Source organism: Spodoptera frugiperda, chromosome 22 (genome assembly GCF_023101765.2).
Source record: "Spodoptera frugiperda isolate SF20-4 chromosome 22, AGI-APGP_CSIRO_Sfru_2.0, whole genome shotgun sequence".
In the NCBI taxonomy this organism is placed as follows: domain Eukaryota; kingdom Metazoa; phylum Arthropoda; class Insecta; order Lepidoptera; family Noctuidae; genus Spodoptera; species Spodoptera frugiperda.
Window position 1 is genome coordinate 6554607 of NC_064233.1, and position 18210 is coordinate 6572816.

General features: G+C 37.2%; 1 protein-coding gene and 1 long non-coding RNA gene across 3 annotated transcripts in view; one reads left to right on the top strand and one right to left on the bottom strand.

The window, feature by feature from the left end:
• LOC118279825 (uncharacterized) overlaps positions 1-18210 on the bottom strand; it is a 54781-nt gene that overhangs the window by 5271 nt on the left and 31300 nt on the right. For both annotated transcript variants that reach the window (XM_050702610.1, XM_050702611.1), the window contains 5 exons: positions 16666-18050; positions 8591-10053; positions 4911-5007; positions 4062-4219; positions 2824-2972 (listed from right to left, as the gene is read on the bottom strand). In XM_050702610.1, the coding sequence (XP_050558567.1) occupies positions 2824-2972; positions 4062-4219; positions 4911-5007; positions 8591-10053; positions 16666-18050 (3252 nt within the window). The remainder of the gene's footprint in view (positions 1-2823; positions 2973-4061; positions 4220-4910; positions 5008-8590; positions 10054-16665; positions 18051-18210) is intronic.
• The window catches only part of LOC126912118 (uncharacterized), a 100761-nt gene continuing 87149 nt past the window's right edge, over positions 4599-18210 (top strand). Inside the window, exon 1 of the long non-coding RNA XR_007706760.1 lies at positions 4599-4782. This is a non-coding gene — a long non-coding RNA (uncharacterized LOC126912118). The remainder of the gene's footprint in view (positions 4783-18210) is intronic.

Genomic DNA, 18210 nt, shown 5'->3' on the forward strand with positions numbered 1-18210 from the left:
GTTATTGAATTCAACACACAATATCACAAAATTGACACAACCGAACAGAAAAGCTTCACAAAACACGATTTTAAAACTTGAACTTATTCGCTTAAATGACCCGATTCGACTAAAACTTAAACTATCGTACAGAATGCACTCAAACATAATGAATTACCCTCTTGAACTATGGGTAAACATTTTTTGTACCCACCTTCATAAGAAATAAACACTAGAAACACTTAAAGCTCTTGTTATCGCAGAATACGCGCTTGGCCAAGATTCCGTGCCGCTGAGTGTATAATGATAGGGTAGTATGTATATGGATAGGCGTGCTCCATCGTAGTCTGCCGACTCAATTGTTATTTCTCAATCATTTATACATTCTTAATTCAGCTCAATCAGTAAGTGGGTATTTATGTTCAATAAATAGGTGATCCTGTATATAGGGGACTGGTAAATAATTAGTAAAAGATATTTGAACACGTGATTGTACTCATGATCACAAATAACTTTTCCAAAGAAAACTATTTTTGTATACTCATTTGTTTTATTTTTATCACGATAACAATACAACAAGATTTCGCGCGCGAGTGTTTTCGGATGATCAGCTGTTAGCATCGAGGCACTCGCGTCCGCATTACGGAAGACTAGCAACTAGGTAGGTATTTTGGAACTTTACTTTGTTATTGTGATAAAAATAAAAGTAATGAGTATACAATTAAAGTTTCTTTGGAAAAGTTGTTCGTAATCATGAGTACAATCACGTGTTTAAATATCGTTTACTAATTACCAGTCACCCTATATTTTAAGAGGCATGCTAGAAGGAGAAATATACCTTTTATACAAATAATATTTTTTATTCCATGATGCGTAGCAAGCAATACAATTATAAGGACAAAAATTATGAAAATTAATTATGTTTAAAGATAAAAATTAATTATGTTTAAATATTTGGTTTTGGGACATGGTTTGTTTCAGATTTGACAAGTCCGGGACATAAAATTAAATGCAGTTCATGTGGCATGGATGGTAAAATTAATATCATCTTACTCTTATTAAGGTCCAACTTGAGAGAGCTGATAACAGTTTACAAGTGTAATTTAAATAATAATCAATTCTTTTTATTTATTTTTTTATTAAATTAAAACGTTGCCCCACACTAAGGGATTCTCCTGTGTCGTGGGTGCGTTCACAAACATACAAGTTCACATGCACATGATACACAGACCCGAAACAACAATTTGTGGCTCACACCAAGAGTTGCTCCGTGCCACAGTGTTTTAGAAACCCGGATTTTGTCTCATGCCCTTTTTATTGTTAAAATCGGTAGTATATATCATTCTAAGCATCACAGTGAAAATCCGGCATCGATACGACTTTTAGTTTTGACAAAAAAAATATCGAAAGTCTCCCTATTTCCGGGTCCGAAAAATCACAAAAATGTAAATATAAAATAAAATATACAATTATTTAAAAAAAATGAAATAAAGTTGGCACTCAAAACAAGAATCATTCTGTCTATTTTTGGAATATGTAATGTTAATAGATTATGAAATAATCATTGTTTTTATGTATTTCTTTTGTATTTTTTATTTCAAGTTTAACGCCATATTAGATTGAGATATTTATATAGTATACTCTTCATACGTTAATCTATCAACATAAAAAAATTCACAATCTAATTCCGCGTTATTCAAAAGTTATTAAGACTTTTTGTTATATCCTGATAACATCCGGATTTTTTAGACTTAGGGTTGTCACAAAACTAAATCACAAATAAAATTATTATTTAAAGTTTCGCATAACATTTGCCTTCTATTAATTGATTTGCTTTTAATTTATTGACGCCATTTCAACATAATAACCCAATAAATAAAAACAATAATTATGTTATGTGCCAGTATTTTTAAGTTTAAAAAACGAACAAATACAGGCACGGTCTATAAAACCTAAAAAAGCATGACAACAATAAACAATATATATTTATTATATATGTAATATATGTATATGTATATATATTTATATTTTAAATATATATATATTTATTAAAAATATATTTTTTTCCGAATGTAAGGGAAGAACCATAATACTTTTACTGACATGCGTCTTAACCGCCGATAAAAAAAATATAAATCCAGATATTCGGAGGTGACAACCCTAACCCAAAATAAAAAAAATCCAATAACTTTTGAATAACGTGGAATTAGATTGTGAATTTTTTTATGTTGATAGATTAACGTATGAAGAGTATACTATATAAATATCTCAATCTAATATGGCGTTAAACTTGAAATAAAAAATACAAAAGAAATACATAAAAACAATGATTATTTCATAATCTATTAACATTACATATTCCAAAAATAGACAGAATGATTCTTGTTTTGAGTGCCAACTTAACTTTATTTCATTTTTTTTAAATAATTGTATATTTTATTTTATATTTACATTTTTGTGATTTTTCGGACCCGGATATAGGGAGACTTTCGATTTTTTTTTTGGCAAAACTAAAAGTCGTATCGATGCCGGATTTTCGCTGTGATGCTTAGAATGATATATACTAACGATTTTAACAATAAAAAGGGCATGAGACAAAATCGGGGTTTCTAAAACACTGTGCGTGCGGGAATCGAACCCGCTACACGTTACATTTTGGATGGAGTAAATAGCTTCACTAGAAAACTGACAGACAGACATTCAAATCTTGACGTTCAAAAGTGCCTTCTTGGTCTATTTGAAATAAATAATTTTGACATTTTTTTTACTTTTAACGGCTATTTGATTTGGTCATTTTTACACCTCCAATAAACGATGTATGAATAAACTGCCGTGTATCCTCACCTCCTATGTTCCAGCATAGCTTTCCTATCGGCCTCCCGCTTCTCCGCAGCGAGTCTCGCCTTCTCATTCTTGACGACAGGCGTGGCGCGGGCGCGACGTGGAGGGGACGTCACGGGCGTAGACGGCGTCGGCTTGGAGGGGGCTGTTATCTGGAAATTTTAGAAAATTTGTTCAGATTGGAACATTTTTGAGCGAAGTAAAACATCGAGGCAACCTGGTCTTATATTTATTACGAGTATTTGTTGTTTGATTGTATAGTTTGAAATTGCCAACCCGCATTGAGCAAGCGTGGCGATTTATGCTCAAACCTTAATTGTGTGAGAAGGTCTTTGGTCAGCAGTGGCCACTAATAGGTTACTGTTGTTTATTTCGTTAAACAAAATAAATTAACTATGATTTCATCGACCATGCATTCAATTACTTGTTTTTTAAAGCGCTATGCTGCTTAATTTTTTTTAATTTTATCCCATAGGATTAGGATTTCCTACTGTATCGACGTAACTCAAAGGATTAGCAAGTTTGGAGACCGCGTCTAGGCAAGCGTAGTGTAGGGCGCTCTCCAGCTAGGTGGAGTAACGATATCCGCAAGGTGGCTGGTAGTGGTTGAATGCGTAGAGCTGAAGATCGAGCTCAGTAACGTGCCATTGGAGAGGCCTATGTCCAGCAGTGGGTTTACCGGGGCTCCGGCTCGAAAAGCAGGAGAAGGAACGGGGTGGTTTTTAGTCAGTAAGAGTCTGACACTCCCTCTCGCCTCGCCCAAGGCGGGAGAAGTCACTGGATGATTTTCCCCCATAAAAAAAGAGGTTGACGTGTAAAAGAGTTACATTGTAACCTATTTGCAAAATAAATATCATTGATCATTTATGATTGTACCCAGCTTTTTTATATTAAATGGGCCGACGTTTGGCCGCTATCTCACCTGATGGTAAGTGATGAAGCGGCCTACGATGGAGCACGTCTGCCCATAAGCAACCTATTCACTCGGGCTTTGAAGACACCCAGGTTATACCCATCAGGAAACACAGACTCCGGCAAGGAGTTCAACTCCCTAGCAGTTCGCACAAGGAAGCTTGAAGCGAAGCGCTTTGTGCGAGTGGGTGGGATATCCACCATGAAACGGTGACGCCTCGCCGATTGTCTTGTGGTTCGATGATGGAAAGGACTAGGAGGAATCAAGTTGTGCAATTCCCCCGCACACTCTCCGAAATGTATGTATGATTGTAGCCTGCTTTACTGACCTCCTGCCAATTATTAGCTTTGAGCTCGGCGATCTGCTGGTACAGGGCGTCCACGTTGGCGACCTGCAGGCACACCATGTCCCAGAAACCCTGCAGGTCCTCCACCGTCGTGGGGAACGGCTCGTCCTGCCGCTCGTTTATATTGTTGTAGCAGAGACCTGCAATTTTAATACAACTTTCGTGAGACATACTAAATTAATATAGTAAACGAGCTGACGTATCATCTTATAAGTTTTTAAACTGACATGGTCACTAACACTATTATTAGAACTTATGACGGGATATTGGAAACTCACCAAAGTGAATAAACATGGTAAATATCCCGTCATAAGTTCTAATAATGACGTATCACCTGATGGTAAGCAATCGCCGCCGTCCATGGACACTTGAAACACCAGAGGCGTTACAAGTGCGTTACCGGCTTTTTGGGGGTTAGGAATTTAAGGGTTGTTGTTCGGGAATATTATGTTATCGGCTTACTCACGTAACTGTTTGACGAGGAACTCGACTAGTTTCAAGCCAGACATGATAAAAGTCAAAATTATTTATTTTAAATAGACCAGGAAGGCCCTTTTGAACGTCAAAGCAAATACATATAATAATATTAATAACGTCTGTCTGTCGGTCAGTCCTCTAGTTGCTCTATTTGCTCGTTCCAAAGTGTAGATTCCTATGGAGAAGAACGAGCAAGAAATTCCATAGGTTACTCTTTTTCAATCAGGTTCACAATACAATTCTTGGTTACATTGTTTCGTTTGCTTCAACTATGTGAGAACAATGTAACACTAATATTCCCTGGCCTAGGCCAATAAAGACTTATGGAGAATTAATTATTTAGTTAGTTTTTACCTTCAAACTGCTGCATCTTCTGTGTAGCCAGAAGCCTGGCCTTGCCTGACGCAGCGCGCAGGAAGCCCAACACCTCCTCACTGACATCCTCGCGATTCTGGAACATATACAACAAATTAATCAGTAAAACTTTATTTAAAAAAATATATAAAGGATTAAATGTACAATATACAAAATATATCTTAATAAACGATTTAGGTACACAAAGTAAAATGCCTGTACTAAGATAGGATACTTTTTAATAGGTATTATTGCTTTTTAATCCAGACTGCATTAATTTAATTGTCCTCAAGGTTATTAGTGTGGGAGAGCCATGCTTCTACACGAATGGGCCGGCTCGACCGGAGTTATACCACGGCCTCACAGAAAACTGACGTGAAACAACGCTTGCGTTGTGTGAGTGAGGTTACCGAAGGCCCAATAACTCTCCCTTTCCTAATCTTCCTAATCCCCGATTCCCAAACAACTGTTAAATTCCTAACCCCCAAAAGACCGACAACGCACTTGTAACACCTTTTGTGTTTCGAGTGTCCATGGGCGGCGACGATTGCATACCATCAGGTGATCTGTCTGCTCGTTTACCGGCTTATACCATAAAAGAAAAGATGGATAAAAAACTATAGAGAATTTTGTTGTTTTTCGGAAAATTATCAGTAGTTAACTAGTGGCATGGAATTCCTCAGTAGTTACCGTTGATTAAATATTTTTTTTAATTCGTTATAATAATGTAACTATGATAATCATCAAAGGAGAAGATTAGATTATCTTGATAATCTAAATATGATAAACGGTAAGATAGAGGCGATTCTAATGCATTAGCGTTTTTTACCCTTTATAACTACTAATAACATTTTTTTAACAATTATTTGTCCCACACTGGGATTTTGTCTTGTATCATGGGTGTGTTTACAAACATGCCAAAAGCCAAATAAGTTAGTATTTAAGTTAGTACCATTTTATTTTTAAATCCTACCTTCCAGACTTGGGCAGACAATCTAAATAGGTAACCTAATAAATACATTTAAACACCTGCCAAAAACAATACAAGTATGGAATTTATGGAAATTTAACATCATTTGAATATTAAAATTAGGTATATCGACTATTTTGGTAGAGTATAAGGTCATATTGTTTATAATTAAATTCACAATCCTTGAATATGATTGACCAATGTCACATGTTTTTATTATTATGTTAATTAATTGAGATGAATTTTTAAAATTATTAAAGGAAATCGAAATAATTTATTTGATCTATTTTTTTGTTTTGATAAGGGGCCAACAAGCATAAGGTTCACCTGATGGTAAGCGATCTGCGTCGCCCGTAGAGACTCGCAACACCAGAGGAATCACAGGTGCGTTACCAAACATATCATTCATTTGATTAAGTAACTAATTAGATTTTCCAAAATCTTGTTTGTTTGTTTGAACACTAGTGTGTTCTCCGGAATTACTTATCTGAATTGAATAATTATTTTTGTTTTGGATAGTCCATTTATCGAGGTTCAAAACACCATTCTACGACCAATACAAGTCAAGCCAAGCAAGTCAAATCACGCGGAAATACCCAGTTAAATCTACTCCGCTATTTCCCCTACCTAAATGTATAAATTTAATTCACTAAAAGATTGTGAAGATATTTATTTAACGCATTAAGATCACAATAATAGTCCATTACAATTTATTCCAAGCTGTCCACATTTAATTCCCAAGTTGGTACAGCCACAAAAACTTCAGACGGACACAAAAAATCTGTAATGTCTAGATGCCTTTGCTTTAGTTTTGCATTCAAAATATATCCTAGGGCTGTCAATTCTTTGTAGATAGACTAAAATTAGTTTATGGCGTTATAGGCTATTTTTCGACAAAAATTGGACGTCTGATTTGATTATTTTGATTGTTTTATTGGTCGAGTGGTAGGAAGTGTAGTTGCCGATGTCTTGGATTCAATTCTCGAGTAGAGTAAATGATCGTATCGTCACGCCTTTTATCTCAGAAGGGGTGCATATTACGGCACATAATGCGACTGTACACTGTCCACCCACTTTTCACCATTTGTATTATAAGTCTAATTAATGTAAGGGGGGCCTATTGCCAAATACCGGGCACATTTCCAGACTCCGTGCTACAACTGAGAAATTTTCTAAACTGAAAAAACCAAGGCCAACCCAAGGACCTTTTAAAGTGCATTTAACAAAAACATTTTGCAGAATCCACATACACGAAATGATAAATAAATATTTTAAAATAGAAATAATAGTAAATATAATTAATCTCTAGGCAGCCCTGACCAACCAAAAACTAGTTTTTATTATTATTAGACTATATGCCCGTATTTAATTGAAGATGAAACTATAACAATTAGGTACGCCTTAAACCAGCAAGGTCTTCCAAACAATTATAGATGAGAGAAGCCATTTTGAAAATCTATTTGCATTCTTTAATCTTAGAAAAGGTTATTAAAATGGGTTTTTTCTCTTTAAGGATAACTGTTGGAGGTAGATATTAGATATTTAGATACTTTATCTGTGTCAAAAATGTTGCTTTCATGGTCATATTACGTTTTTGCGATTTACTTTGTATGTTTTAAAATTTGGCCGTAAGACAAATTCCCAGAGCTCGAAACGACTAAAGAAAATCCGCGTGAAATGCATTGTTTCACCGTGTAAGGTTACCGGAGACCTAATGCCCAAAATGCTGCAACGCACTTATACCTCTGGTATTGCAGGTGTCCATGGGCGACGCTGATTGCTTACCATTAAGTGGCTCGAGGGTTCATTTTCGGCCTAACTATGCCTTAAAAAACCATTAGTGGATGATAACTAGTTACAGATTATTTTCATTTGGGCGCGTCGCGTTCTGCGCAATACAAAGAACCATCAGACCACCACAGATGGGGTCCAGTAGGACTGATGCCGTCCCGGAGCTGTTGACTACCTAGCGGGTTTCCGGGCATCTGGCTCGAAAAGCAGGAGAAAGCACGGGGTCTTTAGTCAGTACGAATCCGAAATTCCCTCTCTCCTCGCCCAAAGCTGGAGTCATTCGATGATTAAAAAAAGCCGGTAGTCTAGCTACTGCAGAAATTATACATTTAACGGTGACGCATTTGATGCATACAGTCTGATATAAAACGATATTTAATGTAATGCAAGATCCTAATCCATTAAAATTCTTCATTATCATAGATTATTTATTATTAAATAATTAATTTTATTAACCTACTGTTCGGAAAAGATATGTTGGCTTAGCATAAGAATCAGTCATTTATTATAAAACAGGATTTGTTTTATTGCCTGAGGGTGCTTTTCTACCAGAGATGTGCTATGCTACGTTGCTGTGGATGCGTTTGGCTTCCACCTATTCATTGGGGCACACAGTTTAGCACTGGTCGAAACGGACTCAGCTAAGCAGTTTTTTATATTCCTCATCCCCGATTCCCCACCAACCCTTAAATTCCTAAACCCCAAAAGGCCTTAACGCACTTGTAACGCGATGGACGGCGGCGATTGCTTACCATCAGGTGATCCGTCTGCTGGATTACCGACTTATACCATAAAAAATGTCATATTGTGTTGGTCGCAAAAAGCATTAAGTACATACGAGTGGATTAGTAAAACGAGGGTCCCAGGCCATTGGCCTGCACTGGTTCGATCATGGACGAAATAATAATACTTATCTCACCTGTAAATCCTCCAATTCCTTCTCAGCGGTAGCGGCGAGCGCCAGCAACCTCTCAGTCTCCTTCTTCTCCAAATTCAAGAAATAATGAGCGTCCTTTACAACTTCTTTCACACCATTCGATTCACCATTTACACTACATATCACCGGCGTATTCACATCACTGTCTAGTTTTATCACAGAAACACCGTTCGTAACCGACACTGCACTCTCATCTTCCACCGTTTCAGTCTTCTCGACTTTAGGAATGTCTTCTTCAATCTTCTGCGGAGACAGGTCGCTTTTAACACACTTCTTTGGTGACAAAATGGGCAGCTGAGCTCGGAACTCAGGCCTCAAATGCCTCAAAACTGGTAGGGAGACGTCCATTTCTCCGTTTGGACTCGTACAGATGTCTTTTTCTGCTTCCTCCACCTTTCTGGGCAGCCTTTCTGGAGTGTTCAAAGACTTTTCGGTCAACACCTTAGGCTCATCGTCCTCGCTTGAACTCTTCAGTTTATGGCGCTTCTGGTTGAAGAAACCTTGAGCTAAAGCGCCAGGACCGTACAGCCTTTCCACCCTTTGCTGGATAAAACTCTTCATAGGACTCGTGAGCTGTTCCCCATTCTCCTTCGTGATTTCCACCCGTTTGGAGACCCCATTCGAAGAAATAGTATACGATTCAGAAGTGAACCTTGTTTCTTTACCGTTAGAGGTGACAGTCTTCCGGAAATTCGTCTCCGAATAGCTGGATTTGAAGGTGATCTCCTTAGCATTGTCTACTTCATCGGTTTTGTGGAGCATCGAGGTGGCGAAGTTCTTGCTTTCGCTTGATATGTAAGGCCGACTGGTGGTAGTCATGTTGCCTAGGAAGTCGTTCTTCAACTGCTTATTTTCGGCAGCCATGTAGACATTAAAGGGTGATGTGGCTAGGTAAGGGTCTGTGTGCGCCTTGGTAGGCGCTTTTTGTGTCAAATCGGCGCGCGTATCATGAGGCCCGAATGTGGGGACCAACAGTTTATTGGCGCTGACTGGAACAGGGACGAGTAACGAGTTATTTTCGCTTCTGTATTGGTAGGTGTGAGTGATGGGCCTTATGGGGGACGCCTCGCGGCTTTTGTTGATATCTTGCCTTAGTTTGGAGTCATAGGTGGTGAGGTTCGTGTACCCATTGACAGAACAGGCTAGGTTTAGATAGCTAGGCTTCTTATGGGGTAGTTCGTCTCGCTTTTTGTGGTGTCCTCTCGACCTATGACTTGAGGTATCGACATATACTTTGGGGGGAGGTTTGAGGAGATTCTCAGACTTTCTGGGGGTTGGGGTTGTGTCTTCTGGTGTCCGGACGGGGGTTGCTACGGGGGTGGGGCTGGCTAAGTAGTTAGGCTGGAGATTGGAGCCTGCCCGCTCTTGCAGCCGAGAGGTGAAGTCTCGGATCCGGCTGGTGGTGGAAGACGGTGTTAGGAGATTCAAACTTCCTGATGTGGTATCTGAAAATAAGAGACATTATCATTATTAAATAAAGCATTTTTGTACACAATCACATGCCTGAAAGTGCAAAAATAACCTTTATTGCATTGAATGCGGGACTACCATTTGGAATTACATTTTTTATTAAAAACTATTGACAACACAGCATGACCCTGTAGATTTAGATAGCATACATTAAATAAATATTTCATAAGAAACAAAATAATCCATAGATAAGCTGACATTGAAAGGCTGGACATAATCTCTTTATAAAATCAGTAATGAGTTTTTAAAATGCATTTAAAGTCTATTTAAACCGATTTTTAAATGCTCATCTTAGATAAAAATATTAGTGCTAATAGCCTACAAACTTGAGTCTCCAGGTTTTAGGTTTAAATATCTATATAAAAGGCCGTCACCACTGGACACTGGCAGAATAGTCGACAACTTTGTACAGGAGACAAAGAAAAGAAAATCTATCTAAAGGTATATGACACATAACTGGGTTAACAACCACTGTTTACCCAGTTATGTTATATGAGTCCTATGTTACACAAATAATCTTTTTATAAATGAAGACATCTCAATGAAGGTACCTACATTTAGTAAAAGGAATCACCTAGCAAAGGACAGCGCCAAAAATCTAAATCAAGCATTGGAATACACTCACACAACAATAACTACTACTTCTACTACGTCACGCCTTTTATCCCCGAAGGGGTAGGCAGAAGTACACATTACGACACGTAATGCCGCTATACAATGTACACCCACTTTTCACCATTTGTGTTACAAGTCCCATGTAATAAATAGGGCGTGAGCCTATTGCCATATACCTACTGGGCACAATTCCAGACTCCGTGCTACTACTGAGGAATTTTCGAAAAACACAACAATAACAAAACACTAATCCGACATTAAAGGTTAACCACAGATAATCTACAGACTATACACAACACATGGGTACAAAAAAATGTGTATTACCAACACACACACACACACACACTAACTAACAAAGCAACTCACAAGCATTAAAAAGGAGGTAATAATCACACATTTTTAACTAAAAAAGCTACATTAAATAGTTTGAAATGAAAAGAGTATTTTACCACACAGCATGTTTGGTATCTTATCAAAGAGATTTGATTATTTGTATGTGTTGTAAGGATGATGTAAGTGATAAGGTTTGTGTGTGTGTGTATGTGTGTATGATTAATGATAGATCAGTGGGGTAGATTAAGGTTTTCAAAACAATTGAATCGTGTAGGGTTTGGCTCTGTGTCGTTTATTGGATGTGACCTATATTTTTTTGTTGTTGCAAAATCTAAGTTTATTAGAGAGATTTCTCGGTTTTTTTTATAAATTGCTCCATAGTAGGCATTCGCTTCATGGGTGTGTTTACAAACATACTAGTTCACATACACATGACACCCAGACCCGGAACAACAATTTGTGGATCACACAAAGAGTTGATCCATGCAGGAATCAAACCAGCAGTAGGCAACTAGTTGCCCAACCACCGCACCAACCGTGCAGTCTAGAATATTCATAGGGACATCTAAAAGGAAAATTGACAAAAATATCCACATTATTACTGAAACCTTTAAAATACTAAAAATCTCAATAGTACCTAGTGAACTTTACAAATACTAAGACCAAACTAACAATAATTACAAAATCTCAAATATCAAGCACAAAGCTACACCTATACATATCTATCACTGCACTGAAGCAATCACACAAACACAGGTAACAATCTAAACAAACTTGACCAGTCCAAGAACCGCCCACGGTATACGAGTATGACTCACACATATGTCAATGTAATACTTATGCTATTTCTCTGTTTATTTATTTCTTAAGCCGTTGCAAAAACATTTGCATACATGTTTTGTAAGATTGTTGTGTCATAGGCTGTTTGGATGGTATTTGTCTTTTATTACTTTCTAGGATGCGTTTTCAGTAAAGATGTGCTTTGTATCTATGCTTCGACCGGAGCTGCGGACTACCTATCGGGTTTACCGGGGCTCCTGCTCGAAAAGCAGGAGTAAGAACGGGGTGGTTTTTAGTCAAGTGTGTCAAAGTGAAGTCATTGGATGATTGGATTACAGATGGAATAGCTAAGCTGTGAAACTATGTGACAGTTTTCACTGATACTAAGCTATGTAGCTGTGTGAGGAAGATGTGCAGCTCGAGTATGCGATGAATCGATAGTAGGGAAGCCATTCATAGTATGCATCTTTCCATATAAAAACATAGCTTAGCTGAGTCCGTTCCCACCAATGCTAAGCTATGGAATATGGAAAATAGTTGGTGGGAGCCAAACGCATCCACAGCAACGAAAAGCACCCTTGTTCTTTGTTGAAAATTTTATGATTTGATGTTGATACTTATGTTAATAATTTGAATTAGAGAGAAGAGAGTAAACTTCACATAAGTAGACAAGAATTTCAAAATTGAATTTACCAGTTTGCTAATAAATTACAAAATTGAATGGCAAAGCAATAAAAAGGTGACAAGATGACTTTGAAAAGAGAATGGGTGTCGAGCTAATGTCAAATGGCATTGTTGTGGAAATCTAGAAAGAAAACATAACACAATGTCATGCATTAGGCCAGTGGTTTTCAACTAGTGGTCCGCAGAAAACAATAAATAAATAAGACTACACCTCTATCGAATAAATACCATGGTTAAAGCAATTGTAAGATTTTATGAATGAATGAGCAAATCTGAGAGGGCCATATGAAAAAAGTAATAATAATAGTGGTCCCAAACCAAATAATAATGATATAAAAGTGGTAATTATTTTTTTCTCCTGTGTGTATCTGCAATCAGTCCCAGGACTAAAAGTAGATTTTTTGAGAGGTGAAGTCTCAGGCTCAGCTAGATTCGGGCGAAACCGGTGGCAGAAGCTAATATTAACATAAACACCTACTTTTATTGAAAAGGAGTGCTACTAAATTAACCCTATTTAGTAGCACTCCCAATGGACAAACATATGAAAAGATTGATGAATGCAGATGAAACGAAATAAGTATGACAGAATAGTGGCATTCTATTGTCCCTGCTTACCCCCATGGGAGAGAGGCGTTATGATAAATGTAAGGTATGTATTTGTGTAAACCTAAACAATATGATATCATGTTTATTTACAAATAGGTTTATCAAGTTTTCCTTAAATATATTGTTTTAGAAATTGACATTGCTGCCAAATATAGATTTATCCAGTATTTAACTATACTTGGGCAATTAAAAATAAAATATCGTCACGCCTTTTATCCCCGAAGAGGTAGGCATAGGTGTACAATACGGCACTTAATGCCACCATACAATGTACACCCACTTATCACGGTCCCGTGTAATAGGGGGTGAGCCTATTGTCATATACTGGACAATGCCAGACTCCATGCTACTACTGAGAAATTTTCGATAAATCCCAGCAATACATGGGAGACAGGTGTGAAGTTATGTATGTATTTTATGTATTTGGCTCACAAACAATTGAATACACACTACACAGACACAATACACAGGTTACATTTATGAATAACTTAAATACTAGTGCTTCAATCTCTTATAGTAAGCACAACATGCATTATACCTCTGTATATTCTTATAAGAACATTCATAGAATACCATTACAAAAAACAAGAAGTGAAAAAAAAATGGCAGCAAAGTTAGTAACTTTCTTATCTACCTAAAATACATACTACAGTTGTGCCATTACAATCATGAGAATTGTCAATGAGGTGAAGGAGACAGATTTAGTGAAAATGGCTAAGAGAGCGAGAGAGATCTGATTAAACACTGTCTGTTTTATCAGATCTCTTGCTCACACATATGCAAGTTGTGCGGGATAGTCACATTGTTTCATTCGGCTTTTTTGGTAGAGTGGTCGCAAGAGCGACTGAAGGGCAAGAGGTCTTGGGATTGATTGCCGGGCCAGGCAAGGAATAAATGGGCTATCTCCAGTTTTTCGAAAATTGCTCAGTAGTAGCATCGAGTCTGGAGTTGAGCCCAGTATATGGCAATAAGCTCACTCACTATTACATACTTATATCACAAAAGGTGAAAAATGTGTGTACATTGTACACTGTACAGTAGCAATGCATGCCATTATGTGAACCTGTGCCGACCCGTTCAGCAATAAAAGGCATGACAATACACACATCTACAAAATAGTATTAAATATAATAAGGATAACAAGATATAAATAATATTGATTATTCACAAATTGCATAACCATAAAACCTCCTTACTGAATATAAAATCTGATTAAAATAGGTTAAATCTCTCTCCATAGTTTCTTATTAGAGTTTTAAATAAAAATGTGGTCATTGATCTCATTGGAAAACATTCTTTGTTCAAGTTTACTCGATTATCAAGCCAGTACTTCAGTTATAAAGTACTGATAATCTAGATTAATATTGTTTATACAATAACTACATTCTGGGTTGCAGGAAATAATTCCACATATTAAATATTAACTTTTATGTAATATTATTGATTTACAATATGATTTTGCGCATTGTAAGGGGTCCAAAAGTTAGTACGTTATGTAATACGACACTTTTTAAATAAGAAAAAGCGAGTAAGAAATGTGTAATGCCAAAAAAGTCATGCAAAAGAAATTGTGTATGATTAACTGTACTAAGAACTAATAAAAATAATCGTATTAGTCATCTAGCTTTAGTCAATAGAACAAAAATACTACGTCATGCTTTTTCACACGATTTCCGGACATTTATTTTTAATTAATTCTAATTTTTTAGATAATTTAACTTGTTCTATAAGAAGTACGGTAATGGTAATACTTTTGAAATCCTTTTTGACATTGAAAACCGGCTCAAAACACTTACCGATCGCTTTCAACACACATAAACTTTATTACACAACATTTGGAATGATAAATTAATAATTTTTCAAGCAATTATTTTCTGTACACCTCAAATAATTTTTCACTAAAACTATTTTATGACATCAACCATCAGTTCACAAAGAAATGTCAACGTTTTTTATTTTTTTTTTCCACCGAGTCGACGACGACGCACACCCGTTTGCGGCCAGTCCGCACCGTTCCGTTTCACGGTCGGCGAGTTTTGGATTCGTAATTCTCAGACTGTTCATAGATAGATAGCAAGATGTTGGATTTTACGAAATAATTTCATCTCAGGTGGTTTAGGTACGTGTGTAGTCATAAGCAATATGACGGCAATGACCGAGCTGTAACTTGTGCGTGGGCAGAAACGAGGTCGATACATAGATTATCCATATGTGTACGCGTATCCGATTGTCTTTTTGTGTAGTGAGTTTGCATTTTGCAACGCATTGTTTGCAATTTCTATGCACGACCTAGATTTTATGACTTTTTGTAAACATGTAAAGTATTTTTAGTTACGTTTGATTTGATTATTCAAGCCAATTTGTAATAAATCATACTTTATTCGCTTCCGCTTTTAATACGCAGTGTTTTACGTTAGAGGTCATTTAGTTTGTCGACTACTACAATACGTCATTATCTTAGTCAATGCATATTAATTGATATGACTAATAATTTACTTAGATAACGACCTTAACACACATTGTTTTAAATGCATTTTTTCCAATAATGGCTAAAGGCATGACGAAATTCGCGCGCAATGTCATTGTGTACGTTCGGTTTCACACAAAAGTTTTAAAGTTTCAACACATTTACATGTTTCTAAAACAACCAGTGAAGCTAAAAATAAATCTCTTCATGGTGATTTACGAGCCGAAGACAAGGATACATATACAAAGAAAGCCGTCAGACTATGTCGTGGAGGAGCGAAAACAGACACCTACCGTAAGGGGCATGATTTATTCCGTATTTCTTAGAATGCGCAATCAATATACATTTAACATGCTATCAAAAGAACTTAAAATGTTGAAAAACGACAAGAAATGATAGAATAGCATTTGAAATGATAGAAAATAACACCACACTTTACAGAAAAGGAAAAAAAAGAAAACACAGAATACAGATAATAGTAAAATACATTTATTATGAAAATTATAAGTACTACGGTAATAGCCAATGAGTTTATTTTAAGAAAATAGAGAAAAAAATTAGGCGTTATTTAAAATAAGTATAACTTAGATATTTTTTTTAAAATAAACTCTTTTGTAACTATTATAAAATGAAATAAAATTGTAAATGAGCATTCACATCAATCACACATGCTAACAGTATACAATAGATGGATTCAGAAAAAAAAACTTTTTTATGAAATAAGCCCGTAAACGAGTAGACGGATCACCTGATTTTAAGCAATCGCCGTCACCAATGGACACTTGAAACACCAGAGGCGTTACAAGTGCGTTGCCGGCCTTTTGGGGGTTAGTAATTTAAGGGCCTCCGGTAACCTCACTAAAACAACGAAACACAACGAAAATTGTTTAACGTCGGTTGTCTGTGAGGCCATGGTATCACTGCGGTCGAGCCGGCCCATTCGTGCCGAAGCATGGCTCTCCCACACATAAAAAAATTGACAAACATTTTTTTTCTGAATCCGAAATCAAGTCAAAGTAACTACATACAAATACATACAACAACATTAAATAGAGAGAGAAAAAAATAAGCCAAAAACACATTATACAGAACACTCATTTACCTGAAAAGTCGGTACTAGCATCGACATCTAGGGAACAACTGCCAATGGAATCCACTGACTTATCCATCACTTTTACTGTCAATTCCTTAGCTATTTTCACCAAATCAGACTCCTTCACCTCAATCTCATACGCTCCTATGCTGTCAAAATCTTCAGCATGTGACTTGGGAGAAACAGTAGAACTTGGGAGCTTTATATCCGTCTCATCAGTGTTTATTGTCAAAATGGAGTCAGGTTTTAATTCCTCAGTCGCGTTTTTGTCCAGAATCAGTGTGCTTTGGCTTGTGAAAGTGCTGCGAATTGGTTCAATGTATTCTACGTCCTCGTCAAGGAACAAATGGTTTGTATGCCCGCTAGGTCCCTGTAAATTGGTCGCGTCTTTAGGGACCGCGTCAATAACAGTCTGGGGCTTATGAATATTCTTATAGTAATGATTTTCTAGCTTCTCTAACTGTCTCCTTGTGTCTGATTGCTTCTTTCTCACCGAGTCTATTATAACCGGCAGATTGAGGAGATCTGGAGTCTTTTCTTCGTTGCTTTCTCGTTTGAACAGTGGAGAGTCATCACTTTCAAGCTCAAAGCGCTTGTACTTTGATGAGCAATAATCGTCAATGGACGACGTATCAGACTTTTTCGAGTCAAAAAAAGTGTCTAATGAAAAAAATGATTTCCGTTTCTTCTTTGGTTGGGAAGCCTTACTAAAATTTGGGGCGATGAAAGGCTCTGAAGCTTTGTATTGCACGCAAATATTGCTCGTGTTTACTAAAGATATAGGTCGTGTTTCCTTTGGGAGGTTGACGGCTACCCGGTTGGTTTCAACCTTTCTGGAGTCCAAGCTCAAGGTCTTTCGGAACCTCTCATTAAGGTTGGCTAGGAGGAAATGTCTCCGTTCCGTAGATTTAGGCGTGACATTGTAGCTTTGTTTGCTACTGGAAGGCTGAGATTGAGGAATGTGTTCCGTATACTTGAATTCGATGTCGTTTTCCGAAAAGTCTTTTGGTTTCTCGTAGTGTTGGGTGCCTGGTTCTGGTCTTTGGAAGGAGAAGGACCCTCGAGTGGAGCTCTCTTTCCTGTCACAAACGCAGCTCCCCACACAGTTTAATTTCATGCATCTCTCTTCAGGTTCAAGTGAGACTTCGTGGTCTTTCGGAATGTAGGTATCAGGTTTGCTCTTATGGATTAGGAGGTCCTGTCTGATCTTTTCCAGTCTTTCATCTCCATGGAGACCTCTGGTGTACTTTGATCTTAAGGGTCTGAAGAACCTTATGGAGCCTGATGTGTGTGGTTCGATGGATCTTCGTCGGACAAAGGATGGTGAGTCGGAGATCTTGTTTACGCCTAGGAGTAGGACAGGCGATTTCTTGTCCTCCTCATCTGGTAGATCGCTGGAAAGAAAAGATGGTGGTTAGTTTGTGTCAGCAGTATTCTTATGAGGTCCAGATCGCCCAGATTGGTGTCCGAATACTCAAACGCTACTCAATTTTAAGACGCTCTCAAAACTAGTTCCGTCCTTATCAATTCTTTATAAAATGACAGAGATAGCAC